Here is an 18,918-nt window from a genome sequence, read left to right on the forward strand (position 1 = left end):
GGGAATAGCCTATCAGGGGAAACCAGCAGCAGCGGCACCACGGCTGGCTCTGATGTTCAGCAGGGAGGGTCAAAGCACAGAAGAGCAATAGTCATAGGGGACTCTATAGTCAGGGGCACAGATAGGCGCTGCTGTGAACGTGAAAGAGACTCCAGGATGCCATGTTGCCTCCCTGGTGCCAGGGTCCAGGATGTCTCAGTACGGGTAGCGGGCATCCTGAAGGGGTAGGCCAAACAGGCAGAGGTCGTTGTACATATTGGTACTAATGACATAGGCAAGAAGGGGCATGAGGTCCTGCAGTAGGAGTTCAGGGAGCTAGGCAGAAAGTTAAAAGACAGGGCCTCTAGGGTTGTAATCTCGGGATTACTCCCTGTGCCACGTGCCAGTGAGACTAGAAATAGGAAGATAGAGCAGCTAAACACGTGGCTAAACAGCTGGTGTCGGAGGGAGGATTTCCCTGGGAGCTCTTCCGGGGCAGGTGGACCTGTATAAGAAGAACGGGTTGCATCTAAACCGGAGAGGCATAAATATCCTGTCGGCGAGGTTTGCTAGTGTCACACGGAAGGGAGTATGGCAAGGGGTGGGTACCGGAGCAATAGGTCAGAAGGTGAAAACATTGAGGGAGAACTAGGGAATAGTATGGCTCTGAGGAAGAGCAGACAGGGAGATGTTGCTGAAAACAGCGGGACTGGTGGCCTGAAGTGCATATGTTTTAATGCAAGTATAACGGGTAAGGCAGATAAACTTAAGAGCTTGGATTAGTACTTGGAACTATGATGTTGTTTCCATTACAGAGACCTGTTTTTTTGCAAAATATTTTTATTCTCCATTTTCACATTTTCTTCAGAATTTACACCCCACCCACAAGCAGTAAATGGTAACAAATACAACGTCAATTTCCTTATCAACAATAACGATCCCATCCTCCCACCACCCCAAGCAACGACCCACCTAACAATATAAGCATCAAATAAAACAAACCCTCCCACGGTGGGACAAACAAAGGAGAAATTAAAGAAAAAGGATTTAGGAATCGCCTATGGTCACCATTAACCATTAACCTATAGAGTCCCTCCCCCCCCTAACATTCAATGCCATCCAATCCCCCCACCCTTCCCCAACTCCTCCCCTCCACTTCCTCTTACCAAACTCCTCCCCAATCTCTGTTCCTTCCCCCCATCTTTCCACCCCAGCTAGACTCATCGGGACCTATTCTGCCAGGCTCCGATGGCTGTAGCCCCTTCCCCCACCTCACTCCCATTCACTGGCCAGCTTAAACTGGCCAGCGTGGAGGCCCCCTGCCCGGGTCTCTTTTCCCCTTGCCCGGCCCCAGGAAAACCAAGAAATCGCCTTTAGCACACAAACCCCACATACACACCCAAGCTCCAAAGAACCATCATTGCAAGGAAAATCCCCTCTTCTCCAAGTACATACAACGTTGGCTCATTTAGCACATACACCCGCCACAGTGAAAAAAATACAGCTACACGAGGCTACATCGGTACATGCCCACTTCTCAATTCAGCCACAGTCCTTCTGCCTTCACAAACTCCTCCGCTGCTCCCGCCATCCCGAAATACAAGTCCTTGGATTTGTAGGTCACACTTAGCTGGGTATACGATGCCGCACTACACCTTAATGATGTAGTGCCTTCTTCACCCGGCTGAAGGCAGCCCGCCTCCTCACCAGCTCCACCGTAAAGTCCTGATATATGCGTATACCAGCTCCAGCCCACTGCACCACCCACTTCTTCTTTGCCCAGCACAGGACCTTCTCCGTCACACTGTACCTACGAAAACACAGAGTCACTACTCTTGGCGGCTTACTCTCCTTTGGTACAGGCCTCCATGACCGATGAGCCCGATCCAGTTCATATCGGGAGGGATCATCATCCTCCCCCAATAGCTTCGCCAACATCGTGGCACAAAATACTCAGTCGTCCTCGGGCCTTCCACTCCTTCGGGAAGACCCACAATCCTCAGATTCTGTCGCCTGGATCTATTTTCCAAGTCGTCCATTTTGGCTCGCAACCCCTTGTTGATCTTTATCACTTTCCGCATCTCCTTCCCCATCGAGCTAATTTGATCACGGTGCTGCAATAATGTCTCTTCCACTTCCTTCAGCGCCTCGCCTTGCTCCCGCACCTCCGCCACTGCGCTCAATACCGCCGCCCTCACCTTCCACATCGACTCCATGTGTTTTGTGAACTGCCTTTCGAGTTCCGCGGCCATTGCCTTAGTCATTTCTTCAGCCCTGGGCAATGCGGCCTCCCCTGGTGCCCCAGCCTCCATTTTTCTTGCCGTCCCCGCAGTGACCTTTCCACTCCCCGACGGACTTTCAGCTGCTTTTTTCACAGCAGTTTTTGTACTTGTTTTCGACATCTCGCTTCACTGTGCCTTCTCCCTGCTTTTGCCGCCTCTGTTACCTCTGGGACCGGGCGTTAGACACTGAAAATGCTGTTCCCGAACGGGAGCCCTCCAATGTGCGGCTGCCTCCCGCCTGCCGTCACCGGTAGTCCTCTACAGAGACCTGGTTGAGGGAAGGACAGGATTGGCAGCTAAACGCTCCGTGATTTAGATGTTTCAAGCATGATAGAGGGGGATGTAAAAGGGGTGGCAGAGTTGCGCTACTGGTTAGGGAAGAATATCACAACTGTACTACAGGAGGACACCTCAGAGGGCAGCGAGGCGATATGGGTAGAGATCAGGAATAAGAAGTGTGCAGTCACAATGCTGGGGGTTTACTACAGGCCTCCCAACAGCCAGCGGGAGATAGAGGAGCAGATAGGTAGACAGATTGTGGAAAGGAGTAAAAGCAACAGGGTTGTTGTGATGGGAGACTTCAACTTTCCCAATATTGACTGGGACTCACTTAATGCTAGGGGCTTGGACGGGGCTGTACTGGACCTGGTATTGGGGAATGAGCCCGGCCAGGTGGTAGAAGTTTCAGTAGGGGAGCATTTTGGGAACAGTGACCACAATTCAGTAAGTTTTAAAGTGCTGGTGGACAAGGATAAGAGTGGTCCTGGGGTGAATGTGCTGAATTGGGGGAAGGCTAAATCTAACAATATTAGGCGGGAACTGAAGAACCTAGATTGGGGGCAGATGTTTGCGGGTAAATCAACATCTGACATGTGGGAGGCTTTCAAATGTAAGTTGAAAGGAATTCAGTACCGGCATGTTCCTGTGCGGAAGAAGGATAAATACGGCAAATTTTGGGAACCTTGGATAACAAGAGATATTGTTGGCCTCGTCAAATAGAAAAAGTAGGCATTTGTCAGGGCTAGAAGGCTGGGAACAGACAAAGCCTGTGTGGAATATAAGGAAAATAGGAAGGAACTTAAGCAAGGAGTCAGGAGGGGTTAAAGGGGTCACGAAAAGTCATTGGCAAATAGAGTTAAGGAAAATCCCAAGGCTTTTTACACATACATAAAAAGCGAGAGGGTAGCCAGGGAAAGGGTTGGACCACTGAAGGACAGGCAAGGGAATCTATGTGTGGAGCCAAAGGAAATGGACGAGGTACTAAATGAATACTTTGTATCAGTATTCACCAAAGAGAAGGAATTGTGGATGTTGAGTCTGAAGAAGGGTGTGTAGATAGCCTGGGCCACATTGAGATCCAAAAAGACGAGGTGTTGGGCGTCTTGAAAAATATTAAGGTAGATAAGTCCCCAAGCCTGATGGGATCTACCCCAGAATACTGAAGGTGGCCAGAGAGGAAATTGCTGAGCCCTTATCAGAAATCTTTGGATTCTCACTGTCTTCAGGTGATGTCCCGGAGGACTGGAGAACAAAGAAACAAAGAACAAAGAAAAGTACAGCACAGGAACAGGCCCTTCGGCCCTCCAAGCCCGTGCCGACCATACTGCCCGACTAAACTACAATCTTCCACACTTCCTGGGTCCGTATCCCTCTATTCCCATCCTATTCATGTATTTGTCAAGATGCCCCTTAAATGTCACTATCGTCCCTGCTTCCACCACCTCCTCCGGTAGCGAGTTCCAGGCACCCACTACCCTCTGTGTAAAAAGCTTGCCTCGTACATCTACTCTAAACCTTGCCACTCACACCTTAAACCTATGCCCCCTAGTAATTGACCCCTCTACCCTGGGGAAAAGCCTCTGACTATCCACTCTGTCTATGCCCCTCATAATTTTGTAAACCTCTATCAAGTCGCCCCTCAACCTCCGATGTTCCAGTGAGAACAAACAGAGTTTATTCAACCAATAATAGCCAATGTTGTTCCTTTGTTTAAGAAGGGTAGCAAGGATAATCCAGGGAACTACAGGCCGGTGAGCCTTACGTCAGTGGTAGGGAAATTACTGGAGAAAATTCTTCGAGACAGGATCTACTTCCATTTGTAAGCAAATGGACGTATTAGCGAGAGGCAGCATGGTTTTATAAAGGGGAGGTCGTGACTCACTAACTTGATATTTTTCGAAGAGGTCACAAAGATGATTGATGCAGGTAGGGCAGTCGATGTTGTCTATATGGACTTCAGTAAGGCCTTTGACAAGGTTCCTCATGGCAGACTGGTACAAAAGGTGAAGTCACACGGGATCAGGGGTGAGCTGGCAAGATGTATACAGAACTGGCTAGGTCATAGAAGGCAGAGAGTAGCAATGGAAGGGTGCTTTTCTGATTGGAGGGCTGTGACGAGTGGTGTCCCGCAGGGATCAGTGCTGAGACCTTTGCTGTTCGTAGTATATATAAATGATTTGGAGGAAAATGTAACTGGTCTGATTAGTAAGTTTGCAAACGACACAAAGGTTGGTGGAATTGCGGATAGCGATGAGGACTGTCAGAGGATACAACAGAATTTAGATCGTTTGGAGACTTGGGCAGAGAGATGGCAGATGGAGTTTAATCCGGACAAATGTGAGGTAATGCATTTTGGAAGGTCTAATGCAGGTGGGGAATATACAGTGAATGGTAGAATCCTCAAGAGTATTGACAGTCAGAGATCTAGGTATACAGGTCCACAGGTCAGTGAAAGGGGCAACACAGGTGGAGAAGGTAGTCAGGAATGCATACGGCATGCTTGCCATCATTGGCCGGGGCATTGAGTATAAGAATTGGCAAGTCATGTTGCAGCTGCACAGAACCTTAGTTAGGCCACACTTGGAGTATAGTGTTCAATTCTGGTCGCCACACTACCAGAAGGATGTGGAGGCTTTAGAGAGGGTGCAGAAGAGATTTACAAGGATGTTGCCTGGTATGGAGGGCATTAGCTATGAGGAGCGGTAGAATAAACCCGTTCTCACTGGAACGATGGAGGATGAGGGGTGACCTGATAGAGGTCTACAAAATTATGAGGGACATAGACAGAGTGGATAGTCAGAGGCTTTATCCCAGGGTAGAGGGGTCAATTACTAGGGGACATAGGTTTAAGGTGTGAGGTATAGAGGAGATGTACGAGACAAGTTTTTTTACACAGAAGGTAGTGGGTGCCTGGAACTTGCTGCCAGAGGTGGTGGAAGCAGGGACGATAGTGACATTTAAGGGGCATCTTGACAAATACATGAATAGGATGGGAATAGAGGGATACGGACCCAGGAAGTGTAGAAGATTTTAGTTTAGATGGGCAGCATGGTCGGCACAGGCTTGGAGGGCCGGGCCTGTTCCCGTGCTGTACTTTTCTTTGTTCTTTGTAATGGGAAAAAGATACGTCAACCCATTGTTAGTTTAATTAATCAACTGAATTATAAACACTTCAAAAATTATTTGCACACCATTTTCTCCTTTAGTAATTAAGATTGTCTAATGCTTGTAATAAGGAACTGAATAAATTAAAACATTAAAAAAATACATATTTGACAATATGTAGCAAAGTGTATCCACTTAAATGTCTACTATGTCTTTCCATACTATCATTTAATCCTTGAAAGGTTCAACCTCTCCAAAAAGCCAATGTTTCGACTTGAGATTTTGACCATCACCGAAAGATATTTGAGCACGTGTCATGTGCACAATTTTCCACGCACACGAACAAAGAAGCAAGACAAAGTATTAAATATTTCTCTCAGGCTCTACAAATCTGGTTATTTTTCAAAATTAATTAAAGCTGGAGGACAAATTTCAAATGCGCTATTCAGGTGTTACTCAAGACCAAGAGGATGAGAGAGCAAGTGTATGTGTGTGTGCAAGAACACATGACGTATTGTTTGGAACAATGAAGTTGCAATTAAAAGATAATGAGAGATACCGCATAAATGTCAGATTGCATTTTAAGTTGAGACACTGTCTTCCTGATACTAATTCGCATTTAGTTGAAAAAACAAATTTGAGGCTTTGGAAGTGATACACTTCCAAGAACTACCTAACACCCTCGCTAACAGATACCAAAAATCAGTGAGCCAAAACACACATTCTTGTCCAGTTAGAATACCTACAGTGCAGAAGGAAGCCATTCGGCCCATCGAGTCTGCACCAACTCTCCGAAAGAGCACCCACTCAGGCCCACTTCCCTGCCTTATCCCTGTAACCCCACCTAACCTTTAGACACTAAGGGGCAATTTGAAATGGCCAATCCACCTATCCACATCTTTAGACTGAGAGAGGAAACCGGAGAATCTGGATGAAACCCACACAGACACAGGGAGAACAGAGTCTCCCAAGGAACACAGGGAGAACAGAGTCTCCCAAGGACGCAATTGAATCCGGATCTCTGGGGCTGAGGCAGTAGTTCCAATCACTGTTCCACCGTGTTAGTTCAGCAAAAATGTCAGGGTCCTGCTCAACATTGCTTTTTGATCAAAAGATACCCCCATACTCTTACACCTTAACAGCTTTAATGCAGCATTGCCAAACACCCAATGTTAGGGAATAGTTATGGGCTTCAGTAACATGGAAAAATAACCTAAGGCACGGAGCAGCTAATCAAATGCCCACTTATTATTGATAAGTAAAAATAAACAAATAAAGAATGATCATTAGATAAATTCATAATCAAACAATAGATTAAATAAATACTTAATCAGAAAATCAAATAAATTCCATCCCCTCATTTAGTGTACAGTTGTGGAATTTAATCTCCAAAGCACCAGCAAAAATTTCTCAATGACATTTAATAAAAAATGAATGTCTCATTTGAGGGCCTGTACTGTGCTGTAATGTTCTATGTTCTATTTACTATGTGCCATTGCAGAGAACATACATCCCTATCCTGAAACAATTATGTCCTCAGTCTCACCATTTGAAATTCCACAGCAGACCTGTTATGTTGAAAAAAATGCAGATTCTGAACAAAAAATACCTAAGCACAACACTGCTTCAGAAGGCCAATCCACAAAGGAATGCCAAAGAGCTGATCAGCAGCACATTCCATAATAATAATCTTTATTAGTGTCACAAGTAGGCTGACATTAACACTGCAATGAAGTTACTGCAAAAATCTCCTAGTCGCCACACTTCAGCGCTTGTTCGGGTACACAGAGGGAGAATTCAGAATGTCCAATTCACTTAAGTCCCTTTCAGGACTTGTGGGAGGAAACTGGAGCAGCCGAAGGAAAGCCACAGTCACGGGGGAACATGCAAACTCCGCACAAATAGTGACCCATGCCGGGAATCAAACCCAGGTCCTTGGCGCTGTGAAGAAAGAATGCTAACCACTGTGCTACTGTAGCCACCTAAAATGGCTGATTCCCGATTAGAATGGTCAAACCCCGATTTAAAATGGCGAACGGAAGCGGCTGATGGGAAAATCAGCCAACAGGACTCAAATGGACAGCTGCAGGCAAAACAGTGTATTCGGCTCTGGGGAAGTCGGCCCAGACCGATACCTACAGCCATTAACATCACAACAACCCAGCCATCTGCATAGTAAGCAGCCATCCCCGGGAACAATTGCTACACATTAGCAACATAAAGCCGATCCAGACTTTTTGGCGCCAGCAGGGGCTGAGACAAAGAAAGGTGGACGACCAGCCCCCGATCAAGGAATCGCCCCATTATTGGAGCATATCGAACCAAGTGATTGGGACCAAGTCCAATCACTTGGAACCAGGGTCAAGGTCCGCCCCGAGAGGCGGGAAGCCCCTGGGGACTATAAAAATAGGGGCCAAGTTCAGATCGACCCTTCTTCTCCTGCTCGCAACCTTCGAGACCCTTCGACAAGGAAAACAAGTAAGTCTTACTCCAGCGATCGCTACCAGATAGGTGCTCCAGACTATCGACTCGTACCAGCCTTTTTGAATCCCGCAGGCCAGTCCCAATTCAATAGACCATTCGTTTCCCTGACCTGGTGGGCCATCACCAAAGTTAAGTATTGGCCTTTAGTGGTAGGTAGTAGTCTAGAAGTAGGATTATTGTACAAGTATTTATTGCTGTATATAATAAATGATCGTTGATTTAACTTTTACTAAGCGGTGTGCTGCATTATTAATCATTACTTGAGCTTGAACCGCGTGGCGGTATCAGAAAGATACCTGGCGACTCGTGAGCAAAGGTGACAGAATTAGAGCGAATAAAACTAAGGCTAATAAGAGCAACACTACCGTGCCGCCCATTCAGTGAAGTCAGTTCTGCAAATGACAAGTGCACCTGTAACCATCATCCTTCTGCAGAGAATGGCAGTACAGGCAACTCAAGAGTGCAGCATGCTGATGTAAAACTGTTCATGATTCGCGCTAACAGATTGAACAGGCACTAAAGTTGCACAATATAATCAGATATATGAATTACAGAACCCATGACCAGTAACGACGTTTCTTAGGTGGACAATCGTACTCATTAGCGGGTGATTGCCTAAGAATAAGACATCATTACCCTTTTCCACCGTATTCATACATCTCTTGATCTCTTAGTGTGCAAAATCTATCAATCTCAGTGTTAATAAGCTCAATGACTGGCTAGCCACAGCCCTCTGGGTTTGAGAATTCCAAAGATTTTCAATCCCCAGTGAAGACATTTTGCCTCATCTCTGTCCTAAATGGCCTGCTCCATACCCCTTATTCATTGTGTTTATTTACAAGAAAATGAAATACTTCAACAATGTTACTTATGCTGCCTTCAGCAATTAAGTTGGCAATGGGTTCAACAAATGGAAACAAAAACAAACATAATAAAAACTTAATCAATGCAGCATTTAAGATACAAACTTACCACATGGTTAGCAAGATTCTTCATTCTTTCCACAACACTCTTCATGATCTTCAATACTGGTAAATAAATGCTGACCTTAAAAATTAATGACAAGTATGTTTACAAATGTAGAAAATTCAAACAGTAGCTGAATTAATTTCGAAAATGTTTCCATTCATATCCACTAAGTACTAAAAAGTTGAAAACTATGAAGTATATAATACACTTTTTGGAAACAACTGAGCTTCTGTGACCAGTCAATATGCTGCACTGTGCTGATGCTGTAAAAAAAAAGTTGCAAAAATAAACTTGGTTTCCAGTAGGTTTTATACTCTGAAAGCAACATTAAGAGCCATTAGTTCAAAATACTTGTGGAAAAATAACAGATCGCAGTGTGAGCCAGAGGAGCTGCTGTTTTAGTGGTGTATATGCTGGCAAGAATAACAGTAGAGTCAATGATTACAGATACTGAATAAGGCAAATTCCAGTTCATGAAATTGTATGTTGGGATGTGCAGGAATTCAAATGCACAATTTAAATTGTGTCATGTACTTACTCTGTTAAACCCATAACTGAGATATCTTATGCATATTTAATTTCCACTCCCTCACCAATTTTAAAGGTGATTGAACTCTAAAATAATGTGCAAGACGAATGAACAGAGACAGATGCAGCTGTGTGGCAGGGCCGGAACCCTGGTTTTTTGCACAGCCGGTGCTATGGAGTACTCTGCAGGACAGGATGGGTTTTCTATTATCAGGACATTCTGATCAGACAGGATGATGGAAAACTTGATATTTAACAGAACTGAGAAACCGGTTTGCACGGATCACAAATGGATTTGTGGTGGTTGTCAGCATCGGGGGTAAGGGTATGGATCTGATGGCACATGCTAAGGGCAGAGAGGGTCAACATGCACTTTCAGAAAGGTCACTGCAAACATTCTCTTGCTGACCACCATATTAATAAACAGTGAGAAATTTCAACACTGCAACAGCAGGCTGAATTGCCTCTATTGTTCACCCAGTTTGTACCGTGAATTTATACCTTTCTCCAGTTTCTCTCCTCTCTCCTCTCATGCCCTCACTGAGCTCATTTTCTTCCATGAGATCTCTTCTGCTCTCTTGATCCTATTTCCACTAAATTATTGACCACACACTTTCCGTTCCTGGCTCCCATGTGAAGTTATATAATTAAAATGTTTCTCTCTCTCTGGTACTCAATTTTAAAATACTCATCCTTGTTTTCAAATCCCTCCATGGCTTCACTTATCTTTATCTCTGTAACCTCCTCCACCCCCACAGCGTCTGAGATATCTGCCCTTCCCTAATTCTTAACTTATGAGCATCCCCTTTTTTTAAAAAAACGCATTTCATTCAAACTTGTATCAAAGTAGGTTACAGCAAATAAAAACCCTGGGAAACATTCTTCCCAACAATCAACTATAGTTTCTACAGATTTTTCTCCTTTTTCACCCCCCACGCCTCCCTCCCCATCACCCACCCCCCTGCGACGAACAGCTCCTCAAACACGCTAGGGGCTGGTTTAGCACACTTGGCTAATTCGCTGGCTTTTAAAGCAGACCAAGGCAGGCCAGCAGCACGGTTCAATTCCCGTACCAGCCTCCCCGAACAGGCGCTGGAATGTGGCGACTAGGGGCTTTTCACAGTAACTTCATTTGAAGCCTACTTGTGACAATAAGCGATTTTCATTTCATTTCATTTCAAACATCCCCCACCTTTTCTCAAACTCCCCTGCTGAGCCCCTTAACTCATACTTTATCTTCCCCAACCGCAGGAAGTCATACAGGTCACCCACCCATGCTGCTACCCCCGGTGGCGAAGCCGACCGCCACTCCAGCAAAATCCGTCACCGTGCAATCAGAGAGGCAAAGATTATGACATCGGCCTTCCTCCTCTCCATGAGCTCCGGCTTCTCTGAAACCCCAAATATCGCCACCAAAGGGTCCGGGCCCACCTCCTCCTCCACTATCCTGGCTAAGACCGCGAACACTCCCGCCCAGAATCTTCACAATTTTTCACAACCCCAAAACATGTGCGCATGATTCGCTGGCCCCCGCCCACACCTCTCACACTCATCTGTTACCCCCTGAAAGAACCCAATCATTCTCACCAGAGTCATATGCACCGTGAACCACCTTAAACTGTATCAGGCTCATCCTTGCACAAGAGGAGGTCCCGTTTACCCTTCGCAGTGCCTCACTCCATACTCCCCAATTGATCTCCAATCTAACTCCGCTTCCCATTTCTCGTTGATCTTCAGCACCAGCTCGCCTCCCTGATCCCCCAGCCACCTATATATATCCCCAATTCTTCCCTCCCCTTCCACATCCAGAAGCCATGATGTGGAGATGCCGGCGTTGGACTGGGGTGAGCACAGTACGAAGTCTTACAACACCCAGAACATCCCCAGCATCTTACAACATCCAGAAGCAGCAGGGTGTATCCCGGCAATCTAGGGATACATCCCTTCCAGACCTTTTGTGCAAAGTCCCTAACCTGTAGATTACTACTCCCTACTCACTACTCCTTGGCAGCTCTACCCTCTCCCTTAGCTCCTCCAGACTGGCAAACCCTTCCTCCAAATACAAATCCCTCACCTTGACGAACCCAACTTCCCTCCGCCTCCTGTATACACTATCCAACCCCCGGCTCAAACCCATGATTCTCGCACAGCGGCGTTAGCACCGACATCCCTTCCACCCTAAAATGCCTCCTCAGCTGATTCCATATCTTTACCGTGGACTGCACCACTGGGCTCCCTGAATACCTACTCGGAGCCATTGGCAATGCTGCCGTCACCATAGCCCTCAAACTAGACCCCTTACAAGATTCCTCCTCCATCCTAACCCACTCTACCCCTTCTCCTTCCCACCACCACCGCACCTTGTCCACACTCGCCACCCAATAATAATGAAGCAAGTTTGGCGATCCCCTCTGCTGCCTCTGCCTCTGTAGCAGGGTCCACCCCACCTTCGGCACCTTCCCCGCCCATACAAAGTCAGAGATAATTGTGTCCACTTTCCGAAAAAAGGCCTTTGGTATAAAGATAGGGAGAGCCTAGAAGATAAACAAGAACCTCGGCAGAATATTAATTTTCACCACTTGGACACTCCCCGCCAATGTTAAGTTCAGTGTATCCCACCTCTTAAGATCCTCCCTGGCCTCCTCCACCAGCTTTGTTAAGTTCCACTTTTGGAGCCCCGTCCATTCCCTCGCTACCTGAATCCCCAAGTACCTAAACCTATCCCTCGCTACTGTAAATGGCATCCCCCCCTAAATTAGCCCACTGTGCCAGCTCATTCACCGGGAATACCTCGCTTTTCCCTACATTCAGCTTGTATCCCGAGAACTCTCCAAACCTGCCAACAGGCCCATAATCCTTCCCATACTCTCCAACGGATCTGAAACATACAGCAAGAGGTCATCGGCATAGAGCGACACCTGATGCTCCCTCTGTCCCCTCATTATCCCCTGCCACTCTGCCGACCCCCTGAGAGCCATCGCCAATGGCTCTATGGCCAGCGCAAACAGCAGCGGCGACAGCGGGCACCCCGGCCTCATACCGCTGTGTAAGTCAAAGCTTTGTGAGCTCATATCATTCGTCTTCACCCTCGCTCTTGGCGCCACATACAGCAACCGCACCCATGCCACAAATCTTGGCCCAAACCCAAACGTTCCCAAAACTTCAAAGTACCGCCACTTCACCCGATGAAATGCTTTCTCTGCGTCCATGGACACCACCACCTCCGGTACCAGAGCTCTCGATGGATTCATCACCACATTCAACAGCCGTCTTATATTACACACGAGCTGCCTGCCCTTCACGAAGCCTGTTTGATCTTCTGCTACCACCCCGGGACACAATCCTCCATCCTCCACGCCAACAACTTAGCTAATATTTTCACATCCGTGATCAATAGTGATATGGGTCTTTTTGACCCACATTCCACCAGATCGTTCCTTTTTTGGGATTAGTGTGATTACTGCCTGCTTCGTCGTCTCCGGCAACTCCCCCTTCTCCAGTGCTTCATTAAACGCCCCCAACAGATGTGGTGCCAGGTCCGCCGCACATTCCTTATAAAATTCTACCGGGTACCCATCCGGCCCAGGGGCCTTCCCCGACTTCATACCCCTGATAATATCCAGCACCTCCCTCAGCCCCAGAGTTCCTCCAACGCCTGCCTCTTTGCTTCCTCCACCTGGGGAAATTCTAGCTCGTCCAGAAACCACCCCATGTCCCCCTCCTCTCCTCCTGGATCTGCCTCATAAAGTCCCTGGTAATACTCTCTAAATGCCTCATTTATCTTCCCTGGCTCTCACACGACATCTCCAGCCCCAGTCCGGATCTTCAATATTTCCCTGGACGCAGCCTGCCTCCGCAGCTGGTGCGCCAGCATGCGGCTCGCCTTCTCCCCATACGCATATTGCACCCCTCTTGCCCTACGCAGTTGCCCTACCGCCCTCCCCGTTGACAGCCTGTCAAATTGCCCCTGCAACATTTTCCTCCTCGCCAATCCCTCCACGGTGGGCACCCTCGAATATTCCCTGTCCACCTCCACTATCCCGCTCACTAGACGGTCATGTTCCGCCCTCCTTTCCTTATTCGCACGAACCGTAAATGAGATAATTGCTCCCCGGACCACTGCCTTCAGTGCTTCCCAAAAAATGCCCGCCGACACCTCCCCATTCTGATTGAACTCCACATAATCCCTAATCGCCAACCGCACCTTATCACAAAAACCTCCATCCGCCTTCCACCCCGGCCTCTGCTCTCGTCCCGTACTGAACCGAATATCCAGCCAGTGGGGTGCATGGTCCGATATAACTATCCCCGCATACTCTGCCCCCTCCATCCCAACCAAAATCTCCCGATTCACTACAAAGTAATCAATCCTCGAATACACCTTATAGACGTGTGAAAAGAAGGAATACTCCCTTCCCCCGGGTTCTGAAAGTGCCATGGATCCACCATACCCATCGTCTCGATAACCCCCCAGCTCTCTTGCCATTCGTACCCTACCCATTGACCTGGGGTTCGTTCTATCCACCCTCGGCTCCAGGACACAGTTAAATCTCCTCCCATGATCAACTGGCACGTGGCCAAATCCGGGATTGCTGCCAGCAACCCCCTCATAAAACCCACATCATCCCAATTTGGGGCATACACATTTACCAACATTACCGGGGCCCCTTCCAATACCCCACTCACAATCACATATCTCCCACCTGGATCCCTCACCTCCTTCCTACTCACGAATCCCATTTTTTTGCTCATTAAAATCGCCACACCCCTCGATTTCAAATCAAACCCAGAGTGAAAAACCTGCCCGACCCACCCCTTTCTTAACCTAACCTGGTCCTTCAAACGGAGGTGTATCTCCTGCAAAAAGACAACCCCTGTTTTTAAGCTCCTGAGGTGCGCGGACACCCGCAACCTTTTAACCGGCCCATTCATTCCCCGTACGTTCCGCATTACCAACCTTACCGAAGGCTTGCGCCTCCAATCCCCTCTACAGTCTGTCATCTTCCCCACTTAACTCCTGCCCCTTTAATTCCACTCTGTACCTAGCCCATCCCAGATGGCCCCTTTCTTCGCCCTTGACCATGTCATCTCTCACCCCCTGCCGCGTCGCAGAAACCACCCCCCCCTGCTTTTTCCCTTCCCCTTCTTCCACCCCCCCCCCACTTCCCGTTTCCCCCCCCCCCACCCCCGGCCACCCCTCTTGGCCTTCTCCCCCACCACCTCACATCCGTTCACCAGCATAACCTGCTAGCGCGGCTGCCCCTGCCCAAAGGCACATCCTAATGACCTCCCCATCCCTCTCCCCCCCTCACTCCTCAGCTAAAAGAAGAAGGCCTCCTGCTGGTCTTACCCTCCCCCACCCAAACAAGGACTTCTCCTTAACTCCAGGTAGCCTTCTCCAAAAGCAAACAAACATGTTAAACTCAAACAGTCCGATAAAACAGGAGGGGGGATAGGAACATCCATCCCCACATAAACTTTTCACCCCTACAACTCCTTACAATCTCAATATTGAACAGAAAACCCACCCTCCACAAAAAAAGGCGAAAATCCCCCAATCCCTACACCCGCTTCAAACATGCTCCCAATCATTACATAGTGCCAGCACCCCGGTTCCCAAGCATTGTCCACTCAGTTCTCCCCCAGTTTATGCTCCTTAATGAAGTCTTCGGCCGCTTCTGGGGTCTCGAAATAATACTCCCGGCCTCCGAACGTCACCCATAATTTCGCCGGGTAGAGCACCCCAAACCAGATCTGCCGCCGGTACAGCACCGCCTTGGCCTTGTTGAAACCTGTCCGCCGTTTTGCCAACTCGGCTCCTGATAAATCCGGATGTTATTTCCCTCCCAGTCGCAGCTACGCTTCTCCCTGGCCCACCGTAGAATTTTCTCTTTCTCCACAAATTTATGGAGTCCCACAATCACCGCCCGCGGCGGCTCCCCAGCTCTAGGCTTTTGCCTCACAGACCTATGCGCTCGGTCCACTTCAGGTGCCTTATCTAGCACCCCTTCTGCCACCAGTCCAGCCAGCATCCTCGAGACGTACCTCGTGGCACTCACACCTTCCACTCCTACAAGTAGGCCCACTATTCGCAGGTTCTGTCTTCTCGAGGTATTGTCCTGCTCCTCAACCTTTGCCCGCAGCGTTTTACAAAGGTCTCCTAGGAGCCCCACCTCCGCCTCCAGAGCAACCACACGATCGCTGTGGTCTGAGATCACTCCTTCAATCTCCCGAATCTGTGACCCCTGCACCTCCAAACACCTCTCCATCTGCTCCAAATACTCTTCAGGGGTGCCACAGCTTCTGCAATGGCCTTTGCATGTTCCTCATGCATTTCTTTCCTCTGCTTATGGAATTCCTCCTTGATAAAAGTCATCAGTTCCTGTATCTGGAGCCTTACAGCTTGCCCTCCCCCGCCTGCATGCTGGAAGAGACTGTCTGTGAAACACAAGACTGTTTCAACTTTCCAGCCAAATCTCTCACTGTTTTCTGCCGGGTCCGGTGATCAGAAGACATACCATTCCAGGGGGGGTAAACTATTCCTCTAACCTTCACCTACGCCTTTTCATCAAAATTCCACCCGGATCTGGGTAAAAAGGGCCCTGTTCTGTGACTTTGAACAGGAACAGCCCTTTATGTGACCAATCACTCCATGGTCACAAGCAAAAGTGAGCATCCCCTTTTTTAAATACTCCACCATTGTTGGCCATGCCTAAAGTTCCCTGGCCTTATATTCTAAATGTCTTCCCTAAATCTCTCTGCCTTTCAATCGCCCTTTGATGTGCTCCTCAAAACCCATCTTTTTAGCCAAACTTTTAATCAGCTGCCCATATATCTCCCGTGGCTCGGTGTCATATCTTATTTATAATGTTCCTGTGAAACGTTTCTGGACATTTTATTACATTCATGGTGCTATATAAATACAAGTTGTTGTATACATTATGAAAAATGGCTACCCACTCCCTAAGATCATACCTCTTTACCCTGTCTGGCGAATCTCCTGTTTGGAACTTTGTCACTCGCCCTTTTTGAAATCCACGTCTTTTCCCTCACTCTATTTTCCTATTATCTAGTAATATAATCCTTAAGTAGAAATACTTAAATTTTCCAACCACAGGTCTTAAACTCAGATGAACACTCTCACCTTTTAAAAATAGGTATTATGCTGGCCAGTTTCCAGTCTTCCAGCACAACTACACTGAAGAGCACCATGGAAAATAATTTATGGAGTCAGTGTAATTTTGTTCCTCAGGATCTGAAGATACATCCCAACGGTCCCTGATAGCTCATCTTCCTTTAGCTGTACTACCGTAACTCAAATTCAGCAAAATATTACTTACCACATCTTCAACAATTTCAAACACTGATATCCACTGTGATAGCCTTTTCTTTTGTGAAGTGAAGTAATTATTAAATACATCTACCAGTTTTTGATCATCATTTTTAGTTATTTGCCGAAACCTACTCTGAGCCTCCATATTCTTCTTTAGACACAGACGATAGTGAACATCGAACATGGAGGCTGTTCCTTTTATCCTCCAGCCTTACACACAGCGATGTCACTACGCAGCTTCTTAAAAGCACATGTCTTTCCTTGCATTGCCTTGCATACTGTATCACAAGACAAACATTCCCCTCCTGTTCCCGTGTCCTGAGGAACTTTAGACTAAAATAAAATTCTAGCAGCCGTGCTAAAGTCCTTTCAAGCACTAGAAAAAGCATAATTTATTATCTAAGTGAAATAAATTAAGGTGTGGTCTCAGTTAATTTCCATAATGTGAATAAAAAGAAACCCACTTTTTAAAAAAATCATTCCTGGGATGTGGGTGTCGCTGGCTGGGCCAGCATTTATTGCCCATCCCTAATTGCCCTGTCAGAAGGCATTTAAGAGTCAACCACATTGCTATGGGTCTGGAGTCACATGTAGGCCAGACCAGGTAAAGACAGCAGATTTCCTTCCCTAAAGATTGAACCAGATGGATTTTTACTACAATCGACAATTGGTTTATTGGTCACCAGATTTTATTGGATTTATATTTATATTTGCCATGATGGGATTTGAACCGGGTTCCCAGAGCATTACCCTGGGTCTCTGGATTACTAGTCCAGTGACAATATCACTATGCCACCATCTCCCCATCACTGTCAGCTATGAACCTAATCACTTACATCAAAATCTGGAACACTGGGTTCTTCAAAATCATTCCAAAGCTTTCTGGGGATGATGCTGACAGGAATGTCATGTGTAACAATGCGACTGTGACTAGAGAGCGATGGCTGTAAGAGCAGGAAGTAAAGTATTTTTTTAATAAACATTTTATTAAATTATCAAATATAAACAGTGATATACATATTGACAAAGATATACACATAATATATATTACATTAAAAAAATCAAGAGTAAGAAATTCATTAACAAATACAATGGAACAAGAAACCCCTATGCTAACCCCACTAACTTAACCCCCCAACTCTCGAACATGGCCAGGTTTTTAAAGAAAGTAATGAATGGCCACCACTTCTGATAGAACGTTCCCACCGAGCCTCTTGCAGTATACATGATCTTTTCCAGATGCAAGACCCATGTCATACCTTCCTCCCATTCAGATGCTTTGGGTGGTGTGAGAGATCTCCAGTTCAGTAACATTCACCTCTTGGCTATCAAGGAGGCAAAGGCAAGAACATCTTCCCATACTCCTGAGTAGAATGACGGGGAGTCTAAACTCCAACTATTGCAACCAGAGGGCAAGTTTCTTGGGTTATCTGCAAAATCTTGGGATACCATGCCAATATACAGCAAGTTTAGGAGAAGACCAAAATGCTTGCATCTGGTTAGCCGACGTAAGTGAACAGCGGTCACACTTGTTCTCCACGTCTCAAAAGAATGCACTCATCCTTGCTTTTGTCCAATGTATTCCGTGTAGTATTTTGAACTTAAGCAATCTCAGTGTAGCGCAAGATAAAGTGGAATTCACCCTTCTTCCCTCCAAACTTCCTCAGTCAGCACCTTGGCTAGCTCCCCCACCCATTTCTCGTATGCTCTATCCAAAGGCGCAGGATCTGAAGATATAATGAGATTGTACAGACTTGAAATTGACCCTCTCTCCCGCTGTGTCACGGCCAATTCCTTTTCCAGCAGGGAAGGAAGGAAGGATCAGTGGGAAGGACGAAAATAACTTAAGTGAGAAATCCCAAATTTGAAGGAAAGGAAAAAGGTTGGAGTCAGTCAGATTGTCTCTGTCCGTGAAGTTTTCAAGGCTGGCAAAGCCTCCACCTAGAAATAAATCTCCAA

General features: G+C 46.9%; 1 protein-coding gene across 2 annotated transcripts in view; it reads right to left on the reverse strand.

The window, feature by feature from the left end:
- Positions 1-18,918, reverse strand: part of hus1 (HUS1 checkpoint clamp component) — a 58,735-nt gene that overhangs the window by 16,185 nt on the left and 23,632 nt on the right. For both annotated transcript variants that reach the window (XM_072508840.1, XM_072508839.1), the window contains exons 4-5: positions 17,796-17,903; positions 9,102-9,176 (exon numbers count right to left, since the gene is read on the reverse strand). In XM_072508840.1, coding sequence (XP_072364941.1) covers positions 9,102-9,176; positions 17,796-17,903 — 183 coding nt within the window. The remainder of the gene's footprint in view (positions 1-9,101; positions 9,177-17,795; positions 17,904-18,918) is intronic.

Source organism: Scyliorhinus torazame, chromosome 6 (assembly GCF_047496885.1).
Source record: "Scyliorhinus torazame isolate Kashiwa2021f chromosome 6, sScyTor2.1, whole genome shotgun sequence".
Classification (NCBI taxonomy): Eukaryota; Metazoa; Chordata; class Chondrichthyes; order Carcharhiniformes; family Scyliorhinidae; genus Scyliorhinus; species Scyliorhinus torazame.